We start from the raw sequence: 27,899 nt of genomic DNA, 5'->3' as shown, positions 1-27,899 counted from the left end.
AAGGGAACGTTTCATGCAAAGATGGGCATGATAAAGGACAAAAATGGCAGGGACCTAACAGAGGCAGAAAAGATTAAGAAGAGGTGGCAAAATTACACAGAAGAACTATACAAGAATGAGCTTAACATCCCTGATAACCACGATGGGGTGGTCACTAACCTTGAGCCAGACATCCTAGAATGTGAAGTCAAATGGGCCTTAGGAAATCTGAGCAACAACAAAGCTAGTGGAGGAGACAGTATTCCAGCTGAGCTATTCAAAATCTTAAAAGACGATGCAGTAAAAGTGCTACACCCAATTTGCCAGCAAATTTGGAAAACTCAACAATGGCCACAGGATTGGAAAAGGTCAGTTTACATTCCAATTCCAAAGAAAGGCAATGCCAAAGAATGTTCAAACTATCACACCATTGCACTCATTTCACATGCTAGTAAGGTTATGTTTAAAATCCTGCAAGCTAGGCTCCAGCAGTATGTGGATCGAGAACTACCAGAAGTACAGGCAGGATTTCGTAGAGGCAGAAGAACTAGAGATCAAATTGCCAACATACGCTGGATCATGGAGAAAGCTAGGGAGTTCCAGAAAAACATCTACTTCTGCTTCATTGACTATGCTAAAGCCTTTGATTGTGTGTATCACAACAAATTGTGGCAAGTTCTTAAAGAGATGGGAGTACCAGACCATCTTATTTGTCTCTTGAGAAACCTGTATGCGGGTCAAGAAGCAACAGTGAGAACTGGACACGGAACCACTGATTGGTTCAAAATTGGGAAAGGAGTCCGGCAAGGCTGTATACTATCACCCTGCCTATTTAACTTATATGCAAAACACATCATGAGAAAGGCAGGGCTAGATGAATCAAAAATTGGAATTAAGATTGCCGGAAGAAATATCAACAACCTCAGATAGGCAGATGATACTACTCTAATGGCAGAAAGCGAAGAGGAACTAAAGAGTCTCTTGATGCGGGTGAAGGAGGAGAGTGCAAAAGTTGGCTTGAAACTCAACATTAAGAAAACTAAAATCATGGCATCCAGCCCTCTCAATTCCTTGCAGATAGATGGTGAAGAAATGGAGGTAGTGACAGATTTTACCTCCATTCCAAGATCACCGCAGATGGGGACTGCAGCCAAGAAATTAAAAGACGCTTGCTCCTGGGGAGGAAAGCTATGGCAAATCTAGGCAGTGTACTAAAAAACAGAGACATCACCCTGCCAACTGAGGTTTTCTGAGGTTTTCGTGGGTGTTTGTATGTAGGTCTTTGGTTATTCGGGTTTTCTCCCGCGTAAAATTGGAAGTGTCTTGGCGACGTTTCGACGAAGTCTCATTCGTCATCTTCAGGCTTCAGCTTCGTGCTTCTGGGAGCAATGTGTGATTGCAGCTGTTTCTTCCTTTTTAACTGCTAATGGGGGTTTGAACTGATTGGGTGGGAGCTTGGCTGTGCTCTGATTGGATGGGTTTTTTTTTGTGCTCTGATTGGCTGGGGGTGTGTCCTGTGTTGGTGGGGGCTCGGTTGTGCTCAGATTAGTCTGAGTTGCAGGGGGATTTGAGCTGGTGAGCTGCATTGCTGTTGTTTGGCTTCGTGTTTGTGGTCGTGCTACATCTTCATAGTGGGTGTCTGTCTGCTGTATGTATGGCTTGGAGGGGTTTGAAATGGCTAATGTTGCAGCTGCGGTCTGGCTTCTGGTCCTTGGTCGTGCTTCCTGATCAGTGTGGGATTTGCAGGGGGATTTGCAGTGTGCAAATCCCCCTGCAACTCAGACTAATCTGAGCACAACCGAGCCCCCACCAACACAGGACACACCCCCAGCCAATCAGAGCACAAAAAAAACCCCATCCAATCAGAGCACAGCCAAGCTCCCACCCAATCAGTTCAAACCCCCATTAGCAATTAAAAAGGAAGAAACAGCTGCAATTACACATTGCTCCCAGAAGCACGAAGCTGAAGCCTGAAGATGACGAATGAGACTTCGTCGAAACATCACCAAGACACTTCCAATTTTACGCGGGAGAAAACCCGAATAACCAAAGACCTATATATATATATAAATATATATATTTGTTTTCTGAGGTTTTCGTGGGTGTTTGTATGTAGGTCTTTGGTTATTTGGGTTTTCTCCTGCGTAAAATTGGAAGTGTCTTTGCAACGAAGCTGTAAACACCAGCCTGAAGATGATGAATGAGACTTCGTCGAAACGTCGCCAAGACACTTCCAATTTTATGCGGGAGAAAACCCGAATAGACCTATGTACCTACCTACCTATCTATACATACATACATACATACATATATTATCATTATATAATCGAAGTATTAATTAATACATTAATTCAGAAGATAAAATATATTAATTCTGTGTTCAGGCTAAATTGTTGTCAGCTATTGTTCCTTGATCACGCTGTTGATCCAAGCAAAGTTCATTTTATTCCAGAAAAAGCAGCTCTACTATTCAAGGGGCCGTGGTGGCTCAGGCTGTAAGATAGCCTGTTATTAAAACACAGCAGCCTGCAATTACTGCAGGCTCGAATCCCACCAGGCCCAAGGTTGACTCAGCCTTCCATCCTTTATAAGGTAGGTAAAATGAGGACCCAGATTGTTGGGGGGGCAATAAGTTGACTTTGTAAATATACAAATAGAATGAGACTATTGCCTTACACACTGTAAGCCGCCCTGAGTCTTCGGAGAAGGGCGGGATATAAATGTAAATAAATAAATAAATAAATAAATAAATAAATCAAGAGACTATGAAGAAGAAAATGATCCAAAGGAGTACAGAAGAGCTTAATGATGTATCACAACATTGATAAATTTAAGGTAATATATGTGCATCTTCAGTTGGGGAGCCTCTGCTATATATTTAATCTAACTCACTAAAGAGATATGCTCCCAGAGAATTATCTTTTTTTCAGAAACTGAAAACTGACTGTTCAGTTACCTAATTAATGAGAAAAATCTGTGCAGTAGACATCAAAAGCCAAGATGAGAAAAATAACCCAATCCTAAAGCATTCCCATCACTAAATCATGTGAATATTTTAGCTAGGCACTCTTGTAGTACAATTTTGATTAAGCAGATTTATAATAATGCAGAATCAAAACCTTCCTACGAACCTTTTCATTATTCAAAACCAAAGTAGCCTGAACAAAATCTCAGCCATCAAATGTTTGTTACTGTTTCTCTTGACTCTTGTCTAATCATGATTTTTAGGTCCTAAATAATAGAATAACAGAATAAAAGAGTTGGAAGGGACCTTGGAGGTCTTCTAGTCCAACCCCTTGCTCAGGCAGGAAACCCTATACCTGTGACGGTTAACCTTTTTAGTGCTGAGTATCCAAAGTGTGCGCGCGAATGCACGTGTGCATGCCCAAATCCCCAAAATGCAATGCTAGTGCCCCCCATGCATGCGCTCTGGCCCTCTGCATATGCACCCCGTCCCCCACCCCCAGTTTTGGCTTCCAGGTTGGTGCAGAAGGCTTTCCAGGCCCAAAATGAGTGCAGTTGATCAGCCAGTTACGAATCCTGATGGCGATGCTGTCTAATCCACATTTTTCTATCTTATCAAGTAGTAGGTTATGGTCTACTTTATATCAAATGCCTTACTGAAGTCCAAGTAAATTATATCCTCTGGTCCACTAATTTTTCAAAGAATCACTTTGTCAAAGAGTGCAATAAAATTTGTCTGACATAATGTTTTGACAAACCCATGTTGGCTTTTGGTTAAGACTTTGCCTCCAAGTGTTAGCTGATTCATTGCTTGATTATCTTTTCCAGAATTTTCCCAGGTATTGAAATCAGGCTGATAGCTGTGTAGTTTCCTTTTTTCCCTCCCTTTTTTGAAAATGGGAACTACATCGACTCTTTTCCAGTCTCCTGGTAGTTCCCTAGTGCTCCAAGATCTTTGAAAAATATAGTTCAATGGTTCTGAGATCATGTGTGCCAGTTCCTTCAGAATCCTAGGATGTAATCCATCTGGTCTTGGCAATTTAAACTCATCTAGGGTGGAGAGGTGCTCGCTTACCATTTTCTTGCCTATTTTAACTTGTATTCCTAATCTATTTTTTACGGTAGTTTTTGATAGGTTCCTGAATGTCTATTCCAGAAATTATAGATATAGAAGACCTCCCCTCCGTAAACAGGAAATGACTAATTAGTAATGCCTCCTTTCAACAAAATCCAGTGGTCTTTCCTGAGAAAGATAAACTTCGAACTGTTTAATTATTTTTCTCTTCTTCTTCTTCACACTGTATGTTTGTTGAGATAGAACAGGAAGTGATAGTATCCACAATATAATTTCCCATCTCACCTCATATTACTACTATTTTAAATCTTAAAATTAATGCTATGAAATATCATCTTCAGTATGTTAAATGAAACAGTGAATTACCTTCAAGCAATTTCACGTTATTATATATGACAAACTGAAACGTTTTATAAAAAGAAGAACATACAATAAACAATATCGTATCAAAGGGGTAGGATTTTTTTTAGCATGTGACTATAGCAACTTTTCGTACCATTAAAATCCATTTATTCAACTAATCATTTTTAACTCATATTTCCATAAATTAACTAAAACGTAATCTTAAGTTTCTTTTTATACCTTTCTTCCAGTTGGTTTCTCCACCATGGTGCTATCGCTGACAGAATTCTGAACTTGAACTGTCTTTGTTGACCCAAACCTGGGCATTTTATAGTTGTTCACTAAATTTATCTTGCATCAATATGCTCATTATGTATCTGCCAAGTAAAAAAAAAGAAAAAGAAATAGAAATAACCACCTGGATGTATGAAATTATTCAGCTACACAGATAAGAAATACACTTCAATCTTTATAGAATTGTTTACATGTAGTACCATAAATTATATCAAGGCTCTTAAAAACATAAATATATTAGATATATGGTTCTGTTATCTTTATTATCTGATAGACATAGTGAAATGAAAAATAAATAGTAGAAGCTATTAGTGCCATACTCTCTGGCAACTCAGACTATCAACTTAGACTCAGTCTATATAGTTTTCAGTTGCTTAATAAAAAACATTGGGGTTAAGGTATCATCAGAAATTATACACATATGCACCACTTACTATGGAGGCTAAATCGTATGATGAACAGTTAAAGGAATGTCTAGCCTATTGAAGAGAAGGATTACCAGGGTACATGTCTTCCAGTACTTGAGAGCAGTGGTGGGTTGCTATCAGTTTGCCCCGTATCAGGCGAACCAGTAGCGGCGGTGGCAGGTTCCGCCCATCCGGCTGGACACTTCTGTGCATGTGCATAAGTGGTGACCATGCACGCCCATGAGCAAACCGGTAGTGACGGGTTTTGAAACCCTCCCCTGCTCGAGGGGCTGTCACAGAGAAGATGGGATTGACATTCTCCAAAGCACAAAAAGGCAGGATAAGAAATAATGGTGGAAGCTTGTTAAAGAGAAATCTAACCTAGAAGGAGAAATTTTCTGACAGTGAGAACAATCAATGGGATAGCTTGCCTCCTAGAGTTGTGAGTGCTCCATCATTGGAGGTTTTCAAAAATAAACTGGACAACCATTTGATCAGAATGGTATAAGGTCTCCCGCCTTGAGCAGGGGTTTGAAGAACTCTGGATCCCTTCTGGCCCTATGATTCTATGGTCTATGTATTTTACATTTGTAACTGTATTGGAGAAATTCAGAGTTTTTCTTTCTTTAATTCTATTAGGTTTTCTTTATTCCTTTGCATCTTCCCGTCCCCTTTTTCCTTTTTAATAATTTTTGTTTGCTTTTTTATATTTTACTTTTTATAAAAGTTTAATGAAGTATATTAGAACAATAGGTCTTAAACTCTGCTTAAATATAAGTACATATTAAATAAAATACCAAATTTTATTTAAAGGGAGTTAAAATACTGCATACATTTGGGAACACAGTGTAGACATAGAAAAGGCTGAGCTAAAGGATCCATCGATTGATTCAAAATTTTAAATTAATATTTTGTATGGCTAAAGATTGAATTATATGTTAATATTTATTCTCCTATAAACAATTATCAAACTGATATGCAATTTAATATATATTTTTATTTTCAAAAGCCATGGAAGGATAGGCCTATAGTACATAACTCCAAGTTGTGATGCCAATAAAATCCCGCCCCCCCATTTGTTGCTCTTTGGCATGGTAATGCTGATAATAATACCAATTACAATATCATTGTCAAGACCAGGAACAATTTACAATTGCTTTATAGTCGTCCTTGGGTTACAACCCTAATTGGGACCAGAATTTATATTGCTCAGTGAATATTTAATTAAATGAAATCTCATATGACTGTGCTGCTCAGCAACCGCTGTCTCATCATTCCTTGTTGCAGTTATTAGGAAAGGACCCTATACCTTTCTTGCAAACTGCCTTTGCTTCAACTTCCCCCATCTACCAATTCCCCCCATCTCTGTCCTTTGGTTGCTCCATACAGCATGACCAAAATGAAGAGGCTACTGCATTTCTCTGCTGACATCCTCTGCCACCATTGCCCAAGCTGAACTTCAAAATCTTCTTCACCTTGGCTCTTTAATGGGTTTGCCATTTGTTTCCCAACCTCAAGCCTACAATGCAGGGGCGCTGTCTGCCTTTGTAGGGTGCCCACTTCATCAGTCTCACCCAACTCAGTCTTGCCTGGAAGACTCTACATGCTCCATGTATTTCTGCCCAAGGTCCAAGAAGCAAAATCCACACATCAATATTACCCATAAACCATATATCAGACATTGTTTCCATCAAAAAGAATAGAGATAGCGCAGATTCTTATACAAGCTGCAACCAGCTGTTACCAGTCAGGTTTATTTCTTTGCTTGGAGAGAAGCCTAATAGACTTTCTCTGTTTTGCTTCCCTCTCCACTTACTGCATGCTTGGGCTGGAAAGTTTTTAATCCTTCTCTTCTGACTCTTCCAGCTGCTCAGGTGTTGCTTGTGCTTGATTAGCCACATGTGATTTTTCTGAGGCTTACATACCACACATTCAGCTGGAGCTTGTCTTTTAGGGTCTGGTTCAAAGTCTGAGCCTGGGCCTTGACAGCTACATCACTAACTTTCACATTAAGCGTTTCAAGCAGGAGCAGCCAAGTCTCACAAATCCATGGTCAAGTTGTGTTTGGGCTGCACCAGCATTGGCAGCAGCAGTTGAATGGTCCCCCATTTCTCTACTCAATGGTTAAAAATTCCTTCTCACCACTATACTCACTAAATGGTAAGAAAAAGCTGGTCTGCACTTGGAGGTAAATGCTGCTTTGCCAAAGGTATTACTTGACCAAGGGATTCCCATGCGGCAGATTGATTGTAGGGGGAAGCGGTGGAGAGACTGCATACATAGTTGACAGAGCCCCCATACCACAGAGCTTGAGGACAGCCAGCATCAGTGAGGCCAGTGGAGGGAGGCAGGCAAAGAAGTTGACAAAGCTCAGCGGGGGTGATGGAGCAGGGGACATAAATGCTGGGTGGTCACCACATCAGTGGTGGGTTTCTACCGGTTTGCCCCAGTTCGGGTGAACCGGTAGTGGCGGCAGTGGGAGGCTCCGCCAGGACGTTATCATGGAAGCTTTGCGCATGCATAGAAGTGCGCTCCCGGTTCCAAATTGGTAGGGAAGGTAAGTGGAACCCATTACTGCACCACATGCTCAATTTTTGATCATTTGACCACAGGGATGCTAAGATAATCATGTGCAAATCTGGTCATAACTAATTTTTTTCAGTGCTATCCTAACTTTGAACACTTGCTGAATAAATTGATATAACCCATGGACTACTTGCATATTTTACAATGGATTGCTGCCTACAAGGTGGTCAATCATATCTGACTCAGCACTATCTCTCCAAAGCATTTTTGCTCACTATTTCATATTTTTATTCATTTTTCAACTGAATCAAGGATGATCTGCAGCAAGGCTCTCCAACCATGGCAACTTTAAAATTTGTGGACTTTAACTCCCAGAATTCTCCAGGCAGCAAAGTCAAGGTTGGAGACCACTGATCTATGGCATCTTAATAAACTCTAAATTGAAATGAAAGACAACTTATGTCAATCATTATAATTCTAAAAATAAATACTATTGATAATTTTTTTTCAAATTTAAAATGCCCTTTTTTGATTCCATTACTCAACAGAGGGCTGAACGTTTATTTTTTTTAAAAAATCTGAGTTTTATTTATATATTGACAATATTTTGGCTTTTTTGGATGGCACTTCAAAAGTAAGAGGTAATTCCACATTTCTAGATAACAATTATGGCTACTCTGGAAGAATAAAGAAAACAGTGATTTTACATATTGAACAAATAGAATAAAGTAGTTCTCCACATTGGAAATCAAAAGAAGCTAACATGTTGCTGCCATCTACAGGAGAAAAGGAAGCTAATAACTGCCTTGGGATTAAAATTTGATTTCCAAATTGTAGAGAAAAAACAATATTCAAATTTATGTTGAAGACTGAATTTTTTTTCTTGAGCATCTTATAAAATCATTTTTGCTACATTGAAAATAGTGCTCAAGTGAGGCTTTACATGCAAGCCAAAGAATAAAGCCTATTTGATGGACTTACCTTATTGCTTTGGGTAACTCATGAATTACTGTATTTTGAGTTACTATTTAAAATGGACATTGTTATGATTAGTGTATGACTTTGTGAAATTTGTCTTAAAATAGCAGCAAGGATTTGTATAGATCAAGTGCCCTGATGATATAAGATCTATATCATATAAGATATAAGCAATAGATGGTAATAGAGCAATGAAGTTCTCATGTTAAATTTATATTTTTCTAAAATGCATATAACACAGCAATACTGTCTGATGTTTATTAAATATATATGAAGAATATTTATTTCTTTTATAGAAGTTAAATTGTGAGTTCAGGTAGTCCTCGACTTAACAACAGTTCATTTAATGGCAATTCGAAGTTACTACAGCACTGAAAAAAGTAACATATTTTTGACACTTATGACTATTGCAGCATCCCCATGATCATGTGATCAAAATTAAGACGCTTGGCAACTGACTCACATTTATGACAATTGCAGTGTCCCGGAATCATGTGATCCCCTTTTGTGATCTTTCGACAAGCAAAGTCAATGGGGAAACCAAATTCACTTAACAACTCTATTACTAATTTAAGAATTGCAGTGATTCACTTAACAAATGTGGTGAGAAAAGTCATAAAACGGGCAAAACTCGCTGAACAAATTTTTCACTTAGCAACATAAATTTTGGGTTCAATGTGGTCGAAACTCAAGGAGTACCTGTATTTAAATTATCTATTGATTACAATAAAATAAGATCACTTTGAAGGGCACATCTAGGATACGATTACCTGCATTGTGATTTACTATCTGCTAACATACTCTGTTTGAATATCTGCAAAATTTGCACAGCTAACAAAGATGCACATTTTTAAAACATATCCTCTGCTAGAGAAACACGCAATCATGCATTCATGGAATTTATTCAAGTTGAGAAACTGATTGAGTGCATAACAATGATATATTCAATACAGACTGGTATTGAAATCCAAGTGTTAATATTATACATGTTAACATCTTGATATTAATACACTGCCAAAGGACATAAATGTCAGGCTGTCAATGGGCCCAAATATATCTGTGAATCAAGTGATACAACCAGTTAACTTTCATTATTGTATTTCCATCAACAGCTATAGTAAGGATAACACAGACACAGTAACAGAAACCATGGAAGCTTCTTGATTCATCTGATTATTTAGGATTCTACAGATGGAACACTTTCATTTGGAAAAAAAATCCAATCTCATACACTGACTATACTAAACTATAATTTGCTTAGTCAATGCTTATTAAGTAAGCAGCAATCGCCATCTGACTTTCTGCATTCAGTTTCCATCCAGCATCACTAGAATGGAGGTTGTGACAATAGTACTAGATCTTAATCCCATTTAATTTTTGTATGTCTCAAAACTTCCTTCCTTACCCTATTCCCTTATCTGTCCAATTTTAATATAATCATGGTATAGGCACTGGCCCAGCTAGCAATTTGAAAGCATGCAAATGCAAGTAGAGCAATAGATACCACTTCGATGGGAAGGTAACAGCATTCCCTGCACCTTGGAGTATAGTTATACTGGCTATATGACCACAGAAAGGTCTTCAGACAACATTGGCTCCGTCAGCTAAGAAATGGAGATGAGTACCACCCTAAAGGCATCATCATAGGTCTAATCCACAAAGCAGCCAAAGCTTCATGAAGCAGCTCTTTTTCTTTGCCAGCTGTAATATTCAAGTTAATATTCTATTCTTCAAAGTTTATACTGCTGTTCACTTCAGCCATACCCTTTTTATTTAAATCAACATAATTTGACTTGCCCCCTTTATAAAAGATGACAAAATCCCATGATTACCTGACCAATAATAAAGCCATATGGGGTTCTTTTTTATTATTCCCTTGTCTTGCAGCAAATTCATAATAATTGGTTCTTTTGATTAGAGAAAATGCAAATTCAAGGACAATCAGAGTAATTTAAGATTCATTTTCTTTTCCTTAAAATAAAGCAAAAGGCTGTAATTCATATAGTTGCAAATCAAAACTCTATACAAAACCAATTCTGTCCTGTCTTTCCACAATAAAGGTTCATTACAAATGGCATTGCCATGGGAACCACACCCAACAAAAGAAAAATTAGATGGACCATTAGAAATAAGTTCATCTGCTATGCTTTTGATATATTAATCCAGTTGCATTTTTATTTTCTAATATGCATGCCTACATGATCTATTAATTATAAATAAAAATCTGTAACTTTTGAATTAAACAAGATTGAGCAAATTATTCCTCACTTTAGAGAGAGCTGTTCCTCATTTAATGACATATAACATACAAACTGGTTGATAATACTATAAAATCTCTTATCCTAGAATCTGTCCATCAAAAACAAACACAATTTGCTATTTCTAATTAGAGCCTTCTACTTAACAAATAATTTATCCATTAGGATTTGAAAATCTCCCCTACCCATCTCCAGTGTCATCACTATCAAAAATTCAATTATTCAATCTGTGAAACTGAATAAGGCACCTACAGATTTTTTACTCTTGAAGCTTTTTATGACACATATTGTCCTACTATACCTACTACTAGATAAAGTAGAAAAATGTGGGAAGTATGCAGTGGAGTACCCCAAGGCTCTGTTTTAGGCCCAGTACTCTTCAACATCTTCATCAATGACTTCGACAAGGGAATAGATGGGGAACTCATCAAATTTGCAGATGACACCAAGCTGGCAGGAATAGCCAACACTCCAGAAGATAGGCTCAGGATACAGAAGGATTTTGACAGACTTGAACATTGGGCGCTAACTAACAAAATGAAATTCAACAGTGAAAAAAGTAAGGTTCTACATTTAGGCAAAAAAAAAATGCACAGGTACCATATATGTGGTACCTTGCTCAATAGTAGTAACTGTGAGAGGGATCTTGGGGTCTTAGTGGACAACCAGTTAGATATGAGCCAGCAGTGTGCAGCAGCTGCCAAAAAGCCAACACAGTTCTGGGCTGCATAAACAGAGGGATAGAATCAAGATCATGTGAAGTGTTAATACCACTTTATAATGCCTTGGTAAGGCCACACTTGGAATATTGCATTCAGTTTTGGTTGCCACGATGTAAAAAGATGTTGAGACTCTAGAAAGAGTGCAGAGAAGAGCAACAAAGATGATTAGGGGACTGGAGGCTAAAACATATGAAGAATGGTTCCAGGAACTCGGTATGTCTAGTTTAATGAAAAGAAGGACTAGGGGAGACATGATAGCAGTGTTTCAATATCTCAGGGGTTGACACAAAGAAGAGGGAGTCAAACTATTCTCCAAAGCACCTGAGGGTAGAACAAGAAGCAATGGGTGGAAACTAATCAAGGAGAGAAGCAACTTAGAACTAAGGAGAAATTTCCTGACAGTTAGAACAATCAATAAGTGGAACAACTTGCCTGCAGAAGTTGTAAATGCTCCAACACTGGAAATTTTTAAGAAAATGTTGGATAACCATTTGTCTGAAATGGTGTAGGGTTTCCTGCTTCGGCAGGGGGTTGGATTAGAAGACCTCCAAGGTCCCTTCCAACTCTGTTATTATGTTATGTTATGATTGGTGAGCCCCATTGTTAGCTGAGCTGCTCTCCCATATAAATAATACAGGTTGCATCAGTGGTGAAAACTGAACCGGTTTACTACTAGTTCACTGGCTGCACATGCGCAGTACACACCAAACGTGTGCTGTGTGCACATATCCACAGTACGCACCAAAAGGAGGCTTCGAAAGGTAAGTAGAAGAGGCGTTTGTCTCACCTGAAAGACACCTTCTTGTTGGGTGGAGGCAGCAGCCAGGTATGGATTGTACTTGTCTGTTCAGACTGAAGGACTGAGTCTGACAGAGTTGTTAAGTCTCGCCCTTGTTGCTAGGGGCTCCCAGCTTTTGGCGAAGACTAAGAAACAGACTCGACATGTTGGGAGAAAAAAGACATTAGTAAGGAGGACCAGACTGACTAAGGGTGGGACTGGCTGCTGTCTCCTCCCAACGAGAAGGTGAGTCTCAGGTAAGACCAACGCCCTTTCTCCATCGTGGTGCAGACAGCACAGGCATGGGACATACCAAAGCTTACTGTCCCTAACTACGGGCAGACGCAGTCTGGTCAGATGGGACCCCCTCAGTATGCACATGCTGCAAAACCTATGACCAAATGCAAATTTGTCCATGTGCATACTGAGGTGATAGTGCTTAATAAATGGTGAGGGGGAAATCCAAGTCGCCACCCTGCAGATCTCAGTCAAGGACGCCTGCATGGCCCATGCCACTGATGTGCCCACCCTGCGGTAGGACGTGCCAAAAGATGTGCAGGTCGTGATAAGGAACGTAGGTCATACACCTTGATGATCATCTGATGAATCCATCTGCTGATGGTGGAAGGAGTCACTTTGGAACCTAAGGAGACTGGAATAAAAGACATGAACAATGACTCTGTTCATCGTAAATCAATAATTCTCTTCAGGTAAATACAGAAAGCTCTCTGAACATCTAGAGTATGCCAATGACACTCTAAAGGATGAGTCAGGTTAGGACAAAAATTGGGCAGGATCTGTTCTTGCATCCGATGAAAGGGAGTATTAATCTTAGGAATGAGGGAGGGATCAAGCCGAAGGACCACACAATCAGCGTGAAACATGCAGAGGTCACTTCACACAAAGAGTGCTGCAATCTCCGAAATTCACCTGACTGAGGTAATCGCCACCAAAAAGGCGACTTTACAGGTCAAAAGACGAAGGCTGGCAGTTCATAGGGTTCGTATGGGACTCCAGTAAGGAAATTTAGTACAATGGACAAGTCCCAGGTGGGGTATCTGTGCAGCACAAGGGGGATACAAGTTAATGGCGCCCTTCAGAAATCTCTGTATGGTGGGATGCTGGGATAAGGAAGTGAGGGACCCACAAGTCAGAACAGTTGAAAGAGCCACCACTTGCCTTCTAATGGTATTTGGCGATAGCCCACTGTCTAGTCCGTCCTGGAGAAATTCCAGGATCTGGGCTATGGAGGCCTGGAGGGGAAAAACACCCACACGGTCACACCAATTACAGAAGGCCCTCCAAGTGGCCGAATAAATGTGTTCCATAGAAGGCCTACAGGAAGCCTGAATGGTCTAGATGACCCTGGATGACAGGTTGTCCCCACTCAGGGCGAACTACTCAAGCGCCAGGCGGTCAGTTGGAGCCACTGTGGGTCCGGGTAGACCAATGCCCCTGATTAAGCGAGGCCACGCCCTGAGGGATCCTCCAGGATGGGGCCACCGACAGGTTCTTGAGGTCAGTAAACCAAGGCCTGCAGGGCCAATGAGGAGCAATAAGAATGACCTCCGCCCGCTCCTCCAAAATCTTTTGCACCACCCTTGGAAGGAGCGGTAGAGATAGAAATGCATAAAGGAGCCCCATTGGCAGCGAAGGGCGTCTACACCTTCTGCACGTGGAGCTGGAAACGGCATAAAAGTGGGGGAACTGTGCATTCTCTGGGGTAGCACACAAATCTGCCTCCGGGAGGCCAAAGTGGTCCATTAGATCCCAGAAGAGAGACGGGTGCAGATGCCACTCCGTATGGTCGATGACTGTCTGGCTCAGCCAGTCCGCCTGCACATTGGACACCCCAGAGATGTGCTCCACAGTCAAGAAGTACAGGTGTCGCTCTGCCCAGTGCCCCAGTCTGGAGGCCTCCAACATCAGACCCAAGGATCTGGTGCCCCCTTGGCGGTTTATGTGTGCTTTCGTGGTCACCTTGTTGTTAAGTACCAACACATGCTGGTCCATGACCAGCTGTCGAAAGTGCCGAAGGGCCAAATAAACCGCTCTCAGCTCTAGCCAATTGATGTTTCTTTGCAGGTCGCAGCCCAACCATCTGCCCTGTGCCACTTGGGACTAGATATGTGCCCCCCCCAGCCAAAGAGGCTGGCATCCATCGTTAGTACAAGAAGCTGAGGCTCATGGAACAGCCATGCTTCGGATATGGCCGGAGACCTCCACCAGGTGAGTGACCTGCTGACACTTGGGTGAACCTGCACCTCGGCTGGAGAATTGCCTTTGCCTGTCTTCTGAAAGGGCAAAAGGAACCACTGAAGGTCTCTTGCATGAAGGCGGGCCCATAGTGTGACATGGTGTGACATGGATGGCTGAGACCATCTTGCCTAAGAGCGTAGATAGTACCTTACTGTCCTTCTGTCCTAATTCCCGGAGACTAGCCTGCCATTCTGGAGATAAGTATACCTTGCCCTCCAGGGAGTCAATCACCGCCCCAAGATGGAGTATCCGGATCGAGGGTCCAAATGGTTTTTCTCCATATTAATAGAGAAACCATGCTCTTTGAGGCAATGAATAGTTACTTGGAGATCATTAAAGGTAAGCTGCTCTGAAGATGACTGAATTAAAATGTCATCCATGTAACATTGGACCCAGACAGGAATGGCCCTATAATGTGCAGCCAATGTGGCTAACACCTTAGTAAAGGTGCAGGGAGCAGAAGAAAGCCCAAAGGGTAGTGCATGGTACTGATAGTGAGTACCAGCATAATAAAATCTAAGAAAACTACGGTGAGAAAAACAAATAGGGATATGTAAATATGCCTCAGTGAGGTCAATAGAGGTAAGGAAGTTGCCCTTCCAGACGCCAGCCAAAATTGATTGAAGAGACTGCATTTTGAACTGTTTATACATAATGTACCGGTTCAGCCTCTTAAGGGCAAGAATAGGTCTCCACCCACCCGAGGACTTAGGAACGGGAAATAAGAAGGAGTAGAACCCTTGCCCTGCCTGATCCTCAGGTACCTTCTGGATTGCTCTTATGTCCAAAAAGTGTTGCACAGTCAAATCCATAAGGATCTTTTTGTTTTTAAACTTTAGAGACAGGGCAGTGGATAAAGAACCTTAGAGGGGTGGAGAGAAATTCGAAGTATAGACCGGATCTTACTGTATCCCTGACCCAGGTATACAATGTAACTGTGTCCCATCGATCAGCAAAGAGACCTAATCTGCCTCCAATAGGACAGTCGGAGAAGGATTTATCTGCGGTGTCAGAGCAAATGACTTCCTCCCCCCCAAAAGCTGTTTGCCTGGGAAAGGTCTACCTCGAGGGGGCCTGTCCATGGATCCCCCTCTGTCTAGGTCCAAATGACCCTTGGGAGTGGGAGGTTCCAGCCCCCTAATCGGATCCCCGAAAGTTAGGCCTACAGAAACAGGGAGACTAACAGAAATCACCCCGTCACTGAGAAGTAGACAGCATCTTCTGCTTGTCCTTTGTCTCCACCAGCAAAGGTTCCAACGCAGGCCCAAATAGTTTGTCCCCCAAAAAGGGAGCAGACGCAACAGGCATCCGGCTGCCAATGCCTGTGCCAGAGCAGACAACGCACTGCCACCGCTGAAGCCATCAATTTGGAGTCAAAACGTGCAGAATTTCGCGTAGCATCAGCAGAGAATTGGACCACAGCCATGATCTTACTAAGATCCTGCTACAGTCTGGTGTCTTCTGCTGGCAATTTGTCTTGTAGTTGACGTAGCAACAGCAGAGTCGCTCTATTGAAGAATGATGCTGTAGTGGCCAATTGAATTGCCCAGGCTGCCCCTTGGTGAGCACATTGAAGCGACTGGTCCGACAGTCACTCTTCCAGTCGTAATCCTTCATCAGGTTCACCTGGGATTGAGGCAACAGGGCTGCTATTGGAGCATCCACTGACGGAACCTGGAGTAATATGGCCAATTCTGGAGCCACATTAAAGAAATGCCTGTCTGCGGAGGAAGGCATTGGGGCCAAACCAGGGGTCGCCCATTGTCGCTGCATGACATCTAAGAATAGCTGGGGCGCCGGAACAGCGTCTACGGCCTTGCTAGGTTCAGAAAATAAAGGATCTGGTGCCTCCGTAGGTGGAAGGTCTCCTGCAGGAGGGGCACCAAGTCGGGCACCATTGGTCGCCTTGAACAGTAACGACTTAAACACTGCAGGTGGAAAGAGTCTGGAAAAGGCCGGTTGCTCAGGCAATAAGCCATGATCATCCGACAAATCTGGATCACGCTGCTCAACATTCTCAAGGAGCGAAACATGGCTCCTGAGGGAAAGGACCGGGGAACCTGGATCCCTAATGGAGTGAAGGTCCTCTGTCAAATGAGCACTCAAAAGGGGCTCTGCTAGGTTGTTGAAAGCCCGTGGCTAGAGATTGTTGTATGGCTCGAGCTATAATGTCCTGAAAGTTGGGTGGACGGACAAGGTCGTTTTCTCATTCAACACAATCCCCGGTATCGTGGGGTGCCGGAGTTCAGCTCTGGCCAGAAATCGCCTCTGCAGCAGATTGTGACAAGGATGGAACTATAGTGCTCTACAAGCCCTCTGTTGAAATTGGCAAGGGACAATCCTGGAAGGATATCTGATCCGGAGTAAGGGCAGATGACCTCCTTAGAGGCAGGGAGCTGCCAGCTCAGAAGGGTTTACCCTGACACTAGAAATAGAGCACTACAGATTTTCTGCAGAGCCTGATCCCTGAGTTGCTCATCATGGAGGGAGGCCTTGCTCTGATGTGCTGACTTTTGGCAAGAACGATAAACAGTGCCCTTCTGGGCTTCGCCACTTTGAGCAGGAGCCTTAGATGTCTCTGGACCAGAGTCCTTTTGGACCAAAAACAGCCCTCTCGGCATCAGTGGCCTTCCGGCCATTTTTTGATTTGCCCAGTACTGCAGTATATTGTTATATCTATCTGTAGAGATAGATCCTAAATATATATAGATTTTTTTTTTAATGCTGTCACAAAAATGTCGGCCTTCACAGGCCCTTCCAATCATCAGCCTTCACAAGCCCTTCAAGTGTCAGGCGCTGAAAGTCAAACAAAGGCTAGCAGCCTGAAAGTTCCAACAGGCGTCTAAAATGGCTGCTCCTCATGCACTCAGAATTGTCATTCAAAAGGCCCAGGACCCTGCCAATCCAGGTGCTGAAAGGCACCGCTTCAGGCACCACTATATGGGGCTTGAATTCCACTCAGTCATGTGCCTGCAGGGCTCTGCTGCACCTCACAGCTGCAGCTGAAGTTTGATCGTGAAGTTCAAAATGGCAGACAAACAATAATTACAGAATGCAAAGCTCCAATGGCGGCCGGGCGCAACTGTCCAGAATTGTGGCCCGATATAAAGCAGTACAGTACAACAATAAATAAATAATAATAAACAAACAAACATTAAATAAAAATGTACTGTACAACAGTACAGTAAAACAGTACAGTACAGTACAACCAGTACAGTACAATAAAGAATACAGCTCGCCTGTCTGGAACCCTCACCACATTTCTGACATCAATACAATTGAACATGTCTAGAAATATTTTACAGGAAGAGTTCTTCACTCCTCTGAAAACAACAAAATACCTTATCCCACCAGACTTGAAATCCTAGGCTTAGAAAACTTAGAACTCCGTCACCTTCGACAAGACCTAAGTTTAACTCATAGAATCATCTACTGTAATGTCCTTCCTGTTAAAGACTACTTCAGCTTTAATTGCAATAATACAAGAGCAACCAATAGATTTAAACTTAATGCTAACCTCTTTAATCTAGATTGCAGAAAATATGACTTCTGTAACAGAATCATCAGTGCTTGGAACACTTTACCTGACTCTGTGGTCTCTTCCCATAATCCCAAAAGCTTTAACCAAAAACTTTCTACTATTGACCTCACCCCATTCCTAAGAGGACCATAAGGGGCGTGCATAAGAGCACAAACGTGCCTACCGTTCCTGTCCTATTGTTTTTCTTTTTTCTTCTTATTTATATATATACATGCTTATACCTCCTTATATTTCCTCATATATATGTTTATATACTATATAATCTTTTGTGTGATGCTTATATATATTGTTGTGACAAATAAAATAAATAAATAAATAAATAAATAAAAGCCACTACCCAGTTGGGAAATAATTTGGGCTATCGCCGAAGATGCAGGCAGCGAATGGGAGCGTGAAGCTCCACTGATAACTTCAAATGTCGGGCAGCATATTAGTATGTTAAAAATACAAATGGCCACCTGCCCAGCCCATTTGGGAGCGCGAAGCTCCTCCAATCGTCCCAACTTGACCTGAGCTCAATGGCCCCGCAGAAGCCAATCCCAATTCCCACAGGAGTACAAAGCTCCACCACAACCCCGGAACGCTGCGGTTCAATGGGGCCACCAGGTACTTTAAATTAAGAAATATACTGGCTAGGGCTTCCGGTGGCGCCACCTTCTTCGCTGAGTTCCTAATTAAGGGGCTCCGTACTGAACATCGTAAAAGCCAGGAAAAAGCTGGCTTTAATTTCCCTCCCTGGATGAAAGGGAGAGATAAGAGCTGCGGGGGAGTGGTAGACCTCCCCAGGGGCTTTGTTTTTTATTAAGCAGAGCCCTGAGGGTCGAGTCCCATAAATAACCCTGCCAAGCTCCGACCTTCAGTGGGCTCCTGCAAAAGCAGGAAAAGAAGAAAGTGTCCATCTCTGCTAATTGTCTTATCTTTATGGATTTCTATAAGCAGACGGAATAAGCATGAGTGAACAGCTACTGGATTGCAAGTATTTTTGATTTCCTGACTTCTACCCTTTTAAAAAGAGAAACTTTTTTTTCTTTGTTTTAACTGACTGTTTAAGATGGCGCCTGAAAGGAAGTGAAAGTGAAGAATGGAATTGTAAACCGGCTGTGTAACTAAGAAACTAAGAAACGTTATATGTGGATTCTAATGAAGTGAAGTGAGCTCTCCTATACTTAAAGGGGAAAAGAGAAGTTTCTAGACTTATATTTTGTGAATTTTAAAAACTGAAATGGCTACTAAACCACCTAAGACTGGGGGTAGAAGGGGTTCTGAACCAGCTTTAGAAGATTTGATTAAAGAGCAAGGAAAAGTGTTTGAAGAAAGGTTTAAGGAGATGATGGATAATAATGAGAAAATAAGAGAAGAAATAAAAAAGAATAATAAAAAAATAAGAGAAGGTATTTTGATGGCTTTCCAAGGTTTGGCAAAAGACTGGAGGTGGTGGAGGAGGAGGTGCAAGAAATTGTTCAGTCAAATCAACAAATAGAAAATAGAATGGGGGAATGCAAATCAAATTGGACAAAATGAAGATCAAGTGGTGGTGATGCAGTATAGAATGATGGAAGGAGCTCTGAGAATTAGGGGCTTGAATGAGGAGAAAGGGAAGATTTAAAAAAAATTTTATCAGAAGCTCTGGCTGAATTTATTGAACTTGATCCACAAGAGGTTGCTTATCAAATTGACAAAATTTATAGAGTTAATTCTTGGATTGCTAGGCAGAAGAAACTTCCTAGAGACATTGTGGTTTATTTTTGAAAAGAACAGTGAGAATCAAATTTTGCAAGTTGCTTTTCAGAAAAACTTGAAAATAGGAGAACAGGAGCTGAAGGTTTTGAAAGAGATTCCTCCCAAGATGTTAAGGGATAGAAAGGACTTTACATTTTTTACACAAGAACTTAAGAAATACCAGAATCAATATAGATGGGAGGTTCCAGTTAGTTTGACAATGGAAGGAGATATCGTATTGATACAGTGCTTAAGGCTAAAGATTTTCTTTCTACTGTGCTGAAACTTGAAATAGAAATAATAGAAAAAAGAATTCAAGAGACTCAAATGGGTGTGGAAGCTGAGGTGATCCCAGTGATGTTACCATCTGAGGAACAACCACAAGAACAAAGAGTGACAAGAGGAGCCCTCAAGCGTAAAGAAAAGGAGCAACAAACTCAAAGTAAAGTTCAGGATTCTGCTACAGAAGCGGTGGGAGGAGCAAGGCCGAAGATACGGGAGGATGATCTTCAGCTGATTGCTCAAAAGCTTCAGCAGGCCAGTAATGGCAAATAAAATTTTGACCTGGAATGTCAATGGTTTGAATTCAGCTCAGAAGAGAAGAAAAATATTTCAGTATTTGAAACAATTTAGAAATGATGTGATTTGCTTACAAGAAACACATATTAAATTATCAGATCAAAAGTACTTAATAAACTCAAAGTTTGGTAAACATTTTGTTGCCTCAGCTTTCGACAAAAAACATGGCATAGTGGTTTATTTGAGAAAAGATATACCAGCCAAGTTAATAGAGGCAGATATTCACGGAAGATATATTGCCATTGAACTTACAATAGAAACAAAAAGACCCTTTGTTTGGTATATATGCACCCAATCAGCAACAAGAAAATTTTATAGAATGTTATATGTGGATTTTAATGAAGTGAAGTGAGCTCTCCTATACTTAAAGGGAAAAGAGAAGTTTCTAGACTTATATTTTGTGAATTTTAAAACTGAAATGGCTACTAAACCACCTAAGACTGGGGGTAGAAGGGTTCTGAACCAGCTTTAGAAGATTTGATTAAAGAGCAAGGAAAGTGTCTGAAGAAAGGTTGAAGGAGATTATGGATAATAATGAGAAAATAAGAGAATAAATAAAAGAGAATAATAAAAAAATAAGAGAAGATATTTTGATGGCTTTCCAAGGTTTGGCAAAAAGACTGGAGGTGGTGGAGGAGGAGGTGCAAGAAATTGCTCAGTCAAATCAGCAAATAGAAAATAGAATAGGGGGAATGCAAATTAAATTGGACAAAAATGAAGATCAAATGATGGTGATGCAGTATAGAATGATGGAAGGAGCTCTGAGAATTAGGGGCTTGAATGAGGAGAAAGGGGAAGATTTAAAAAAAAAATTATCAGAAGCTCTGGCTGAATTTATTGAACTTGATCCACAAGAGGTTGCTTATCAAATTGACAAAATTTATAGATTTAATTCCTGGATTGCTAGGCAGAAGAAACTTCCTAGAGACATTGTGGTTTATTTTTTGAAAAGAACAGTGAGGAATCAAATTTTGCAAGTTGCATTTCAGAAAAACTTGAAAATAGGAGAACAGGAGCTGAAGGTTTTGAAAGAGATTCCTCCCAAAATGTTAAGGGATAGAAAGGACTTTACATTTTTTACACAAGAACTTAAGAAATACCAGATTCAATTTAGATGGGAGGTTCCAGTTGGTTTGACAGTGGAAGGAGATATCGTATTGATACAGTGCTTAAGGCCAAAGATTTTCTTTCTACCGTGCTGAAACTTGAAGTAGAAATAATAGAAAAAAGAATTCAAGAGACTCAAATGGATGTGGAAGCTGAGGTGATTCTAGTGATGTTACCATCTGAGGAACAACCACAAGAACAAAGACTGACGAGGGGAGCCCTTAAGCGTAAAGAAAAGAAACAACAAACTCAAAATAAAGTTCAGGATTCTGCTACAGAAGCGGTGGGAGGAGCACGGCCGAAGATATGGGAGGACGATCTTCAGCTGATCGCTCAAAAGCTTCAGCAGGCCAGTAATGGCAAATAAAATCTTGACCTGGAATGTCAATGGTTTGAATTCAGCTCAGAAGAGAAGAAAAATATTTCATTATTTGAAACAATTTAGAAATGATGTGATTTGCTTACAAGAAACGCATATTAAACTATCAGATCAAAAGTACTTAATAAACTCAAAGTTAAGTAAACATTTTGTTGCCTCAGCTTTGGACAAAAAACATGGCATAGTGGTTTATTTGAGAAAAGATATACCAGCCAAGTTAATAGAGGCAGATATTCACGGAAGATATATTGCTATTGAACTTACAATAGAAACAAAAAAGACCCTTTTGTTTGGTATATATGCACCCAATCAGCAACAAGAAAAATTTTATAGAATGTTGTATGATAAGTTGATTTTATGGGATTATAAATCATGTATTATATTCGGAGATTGGAATGGAGTAATAGATACACGAAAGGACAAGAGAATTTTTTCTAAGAAGATACCTGCACATGCAAAGCTGCCTAAATCCTTTTTTGACATGATAGAAGATTTTGAGTTGAGAGATGTATGGAGACTGCGGAATTTGGAGGAAAGAGACTATACTTTTTTCTCTGATAGGCATCAATCCTTCTCACGTATTGATTTTATTTTAATTTCTAATGATTTGCTTTTTAGGGTGAAGAAAACTAAGATATTTCCAAGATGTTTGTCTGATCATAGTCCTGTTTGGATGGAATTGCAATATGGAAAAGAAGGTAGAAGAACTTGGAGATTAAATGAAAATTTGTTTAGATATCAGGATAATGTAAATCAATGTAAAAAGCAGATGAAAGAATTTTTTGATTATAATTTGAATAACGAAACATCGATAGAAATGGTTTGGGACCAGTAAAGCTTTTATGAGAGGTGTATTAATATATATTAATAATAGACAGAGAAATAAGCAACAAAGACAGCGTAGGTATTTAGAAGAGGAAATTTATAAGAAACAACAATTATTAATACATAACCATGATCAAAAACTTAAAGATGCAATAAAGTTATTACAGAATCAATTTAATATGATAATGGCTGATCAGGTGGCAACAAATATACAATATGCCAAACATAATACTTTTGTAATGCAAATAGACCTGGTAGGTGGTTAGCATACACCTTAAGGAAAAGACAAAACAACGTACTATAGAAAAATAGAATATAAAGGTAAAGAGAGATATCAACAGGATAAAATTAAAAAAGCTTTTTTAGAATATTATACAAATTTATATCTTAAAGATAATATATTGAATAGGGATATTGATAATTATTTGAAGGAATATAAGGTTAAAATTTAACTTTAGAACAAACGGATGAACTGAATCGGCCTATAACCTCTGAAGAAATTATTTTGGTAATTAAACAATTAAAATGGGAAAACTCCTGGTACGGATGGGCTTACAGTTAGTTATTATAGGAATTTACAGGATGAGATGTTAGGTCCACTTAAGGAATTATTTAATCAGATACAATTAGGAGGGGGAATTCCCCCCTCATGGAGAACCTCTTATTTCATTGATACCAAAAGAGGAACAGGATTGTTCTAAACCTGGGAATTATAGGCCAATCTCACTTTTAAATAATGATTATAAGATTTTTGTTAAAATAATAGCTAATAGATTAATGTTGATTTTGCAGCGAAGAATTCATAATGATCAATCTGGATTTATAAAAGGGAGACAGATGAGGAATAATGTTAGGCAGATTGTTAATTTACTGGAGTATTTAGAAAAGAAAAATTTTATTCCAGCAGCATTTATTTTCATCGTTGCAGAGAAAGCTTTTGATCGATTGCATTGGGATTTTTTATTTAAATTAATAGAAAAGATGCAATTTGGAGATGGTTTTACAAGAATAATTAGGGCAATTTATGGAGAGCAAACAGCACAGATTATAATCAATGGTAGCTTAACAGAACCTTTTAAGATTGCGAAAGGAACAAGACAGGGATGTCCTTTATCACAATTATTGTTTATTTTAACTCTAGAACCATTATTGGATAAAATACGAGAAGTAAAGGAGGTAGAGGGAATTAAAGTTAGACAACATGAATATAAGCTGAGAGCTTTTGCAGATGACCTGGTGATTACTTTAACAAACCCTATAAATTCTAGTAAATCATTGTTGGAAATAATTGATCAATATGGGAAGGTTTCAGGGTTTAAGGTAAATCAGAAAAAGACAAAAGTGAAAATAAAAAATATGGTCAGACAACAGAAAGAAAAACTAGAGGAAATAACAGGATTTGAAATTGTAAAGAAGGTTAAATACTTAGGCGTCTATATTACATCGTCAAATGTGAAATTGTATAAGAATAATTATGAGGTTTTATGGCAAAAAGTTCAGAAGGAGTTGATTGTTTGGAAAAAATTGCAATTATCTTTGCTGGGGAGAATAGCTGCTATTAAAATGAATGTTTTACCTAGATTTTTATTCCTCTTTCAGATGATACCAATAATTAAGAAAGATAAGAATCTTGAGGAATGGCAGAAGGGAATTAACAAATTTATATGGGAAGGTAAAAAAGCTAGGGTTAAAATGAAAATAATTCAAGATTCTCGGGAAAGGGGAGGTTTAAAAATGCCCAATTTTAAATTATACTATGAAGCAGCTGCTCTCTCTGCAATAAGTGATTGGTTTAATTTAACGGAGGAAAGAATTTTGAATATAGAAGGTTATGACTTGCTATATGGATGGCATGCATATTTAATTTATGACAAAAAAGTGGATAAGGCCTTTAAAAATCATGTGTTAAGAATTGCTCTTCTGCGTGTTTGGAAAAAATACTCTTATAAACTAAATTATAAGGTTCCTATATGGGCAAGTCCTAGACATACAATAGAGAATATAAATATAGAACAGAATCAGGAAATGATTACATATAAAGATCTTTTGTATACTGAAAGAGGTAATTTGCAATTAAAATCTCTGCACGTACTAAAAGAAGAAGGGAAAAATTATACTTGGTTTCAATATGAGCAACTACGTGCTAGATGGAAGGAAGATCAGAAAATTGGTATAGAGCAGAACGAGGGAAATTTGGTAAAGCAAATTAGAAATCAGTCTCAGGAGCATATAAAGAGATTGTATAATGTGTTACTTGAAATAGATTCTGAAAGGGACTTGGTAAAGGACTGTATGATAAAGTGGGCACAAAATTTTCAGGAGCCAATATTATTGGAAACTTGGGAAAAAATTTGGGTTAGAAATGTTAAATTCACGCAGGCACAGAATCTGAGGGAAAACTTTTATAAAATGTTTTATAGATGGCATTTAGATCCTAAGAAATTATCGTGTATGTATCCAGATATGCAAGCAAAATGTTGGAGATGTAATTGTGATGACGCTACATATTTTCATATTTGGTGGACTTGTAAGGATATAAAGGCCTTTTGGATAAAAATTTGGTGGATTTTACAAAATGTTTTGAAAAAGAAGATAAAGTTCCTGCCGCAATTTTTTCTGTTGGGAATTATTACGGACTGTACAGTAATTGAGACTAAATTGATTTTAAATCTAATAACAGCAGCAAGATTACTAATAGGACAATACTGGAAGAAAAAAGAAGTACCTACAATAGAAGAATGGATATTGAAAGTTGCCAATTTGGCTGAGATGGCGAAGATATCAGCCTTTTTGAAAGACAATACGCAAGAAAGATACTTAAAGGAATGGAAAAAATGGATTGACTATATTCAAAGTAGATATCAGACTAAGAGTTATCAGACTGTTTTTGAATGATTATGATGTATTATTTTTGATTGTTTTCGGGGGAAGTTAGGAATTGATGATTGTAGGGGTATAATTAAGTTGGGACGAAAATTTTTTAGCATATGTTTGTTTTATCTTTAACTATACCTTGTGCTCGTTCCGGGAAGTCCGGGGGGGGGGGTTGTGAAGGGAGGGGAGGGAGGTGGGGGGAAAGGGGGGAAAAAATTTTCTGTAAAACTTTTTGAATAAAAAAAGAAGAAGAAATATACCGGCTAGGAAGAAGAGATCACTATGCCAGTCGGCAAAGCTGAAGCCCAGCCGCTGAAACAAGAGCCAAACTCAACTCAACCAAACTGGGAGTCAGCTCTGTAACTCACTGTTACTGGAAAAAAAACGATAGATGTCTAGGTAGAAATAGCAACCAGGAATGTGAAGAGAAATATCCCACACCTCCATCCAGTTTGAAGGACTGAGCCAAAAGCTGGGAGCCCCTAGCAACAAGGGCAGGACTTAACAACTCTGACAGACTCAGTCCTTCAAATCTAAACAGACAAATACAACCCATGCCTGACTGCTGTCTCCACCACGATGGAGAACAGCTAGAGGGGGAAATCGGCTGTGGTATGCAAGCTTGGGAACCTTTTTTTACTTTTTAAAAGCATTTTTACTACCGGTTCCAGAGAACCGGTAGTAAAAAAACGCTTTAAAAAGTTTTTTAAAAGGTTCCAATGATTGCGCACCACAGCTGTGATTGTCAGGACCTTTTTTTAACCTTTTTAAAGCATTTTTTACTACCGGTTCTAGAGAACCGGTGTAAAAAATGCTTAAAAAGTTTTTTTAAAAAGTTCCGAAGATTTGCTGAGCAACACACAAACATCAGAACTTTTTTTTAAAAAACTTTTTAAGCATTTTTTTTACTGTTAAAAATGCTTTAAAAAGTAAAAAAAAAAAGTTCCGACAATAACGTGTCACTCAGCCGATCATCGGAACTTTTTTCTTACTTTTTTTTACTACCAGTTCGATGAACTAGTAGCATTTTTTACTACTTGTTTGGCAAACCAGTAGCATTTTTTATTACCGGATCAAGCAAGGGTAATCCAAAATATTATAGACCTATAGTCTTAGAATTATGGCTAAGATGAGTGCTAAATACTTTTTGAGTAAAACAGAAGACTTGATGATAGAAAAAAAGAAACCACCTTACTGGAAGAACAAATTGCAATTTAGATCAGAGCACTCCATAATAGACAAATTATTTTGTTTTACACTTCTCATAATGAAATGAATAATTAAAAAGAAGAAACTCTTGGAAAGACTTGGAAGCCATCTTTCTGCCTTTGTGCCTTCAGGCTTCAGGACTGCCACAAATTCTACTGTGGGAAATTGGGAGGGGGATTGTATAGAGTAGGGGTAGTCAACTTTTTTATACCTACTGCCCACTTTTGTATCTCTGTTAGTAGTAAAATTTTCTAACTGCCCACCGATTCCACAGTAATGTGCCGTGCATCGTCGTCTGCACATGCCTCTCGCGCATCATGGATTGGGTTGGGGGGGGTGCCGGCTACCAGCTCTGCTTGTCTGTTACAGCTGGGTAGTATGGGGGGAGATGTGCGAGCTATTTTGGGATGAGGCTCTTTTGTTTGTGGTTGCACTATAGCGCCATTTAGTTTCACTTACGTAACGTGAACTAAACTTATGCGCGGGCGATAGAAATAGTATATTTTCAGAAATTTAAATTGCCACGGGGAATTTTATGAAAACCTAATGACAATGTTTTTAAATAATGCTATGAAATTTTTTTAAAAAGTAAATTAAATTTAAAAAAAGGAAAGTGCTTCAGTATCGGACAAAACCCCTACTGCCCACCATGAAAGCTGGAACGCCCACTAATGGGCGGTAGGGACCAGGTTGACTACCACTGGTATAGAGTGATGAAGATATGTAGTCAAGATAAAATTCTTTATAGAAAGTCAAGGCCATTGTGCTCTGCAGTTGTGTTGAGAAGGATGAGGAGGTATCTTCTGTTCCGGATGGTACCTGACTGGATGTGTGGTGGACATGTGGGTGAGGGGCAAGGTCTTGAACTTTCTTTTGGGTGTGGAATACCCAGAAGCTCTCAGATTCAGGTTTTCCCAGCTGTGCCAATATGACATCTCTAATAAATTTCGCTTTCAGGAACTTCAAGCCTCGGAGTTTGATTTCATTGGGGGTGTTATTTGGAACCCTGACATTAACCTGAATTTCCTTTCAAACTAAGGCGTCTCCCCTGAGCTACGGGGTGCTGTCCAGCGTCCTGAGCCTT

General features: G+C 39.6%; 1 protein-coding gene across 1 annotated transcript in view; it reads right to left on the bottom strand.

The window, feature by feature from the left end:
* ANKRD12 (ankyrin repeat domain 12) overlaps nucleotides 1-27,899 on the bottom strand; it is a 104,597-nt gene that overhangs the window by 55,728 nt on the left and 20,970 nt on the right. The window contains exon 2 of the mRNA XM_058178286.1: nucleotides 4,601-4,737. Within this exon, the coding sequence (XP_058034269.1) occupies nucleotides 4,601-4,687 (87 nt within the window). The 5' untranslated portion in view covers nucleotides 4,688-4,737. The remainder of the gene's footprint in view (nucleotides 1-4,600; nucleotides 4,738-27,899) is intronic.

This window comes from Ahaetulla prasina, chromosome 3, assembly GCF_028640845.1.
Source record: "Ahaetulla prasina isolate Xishuangbanna chromosome 3, ASM2864084v1, whole genome shotgun sequence".
Classification (NCBI taxonomy): Eukaryota; Metazoa; Chordata; class Lepidosauria; order Squamata; family Colubridae; genus Ahaetulla; species Ahaetulla prasina.
This window is presented reverse-complemented; position numbering and strand designations above follow the sequence as displayed.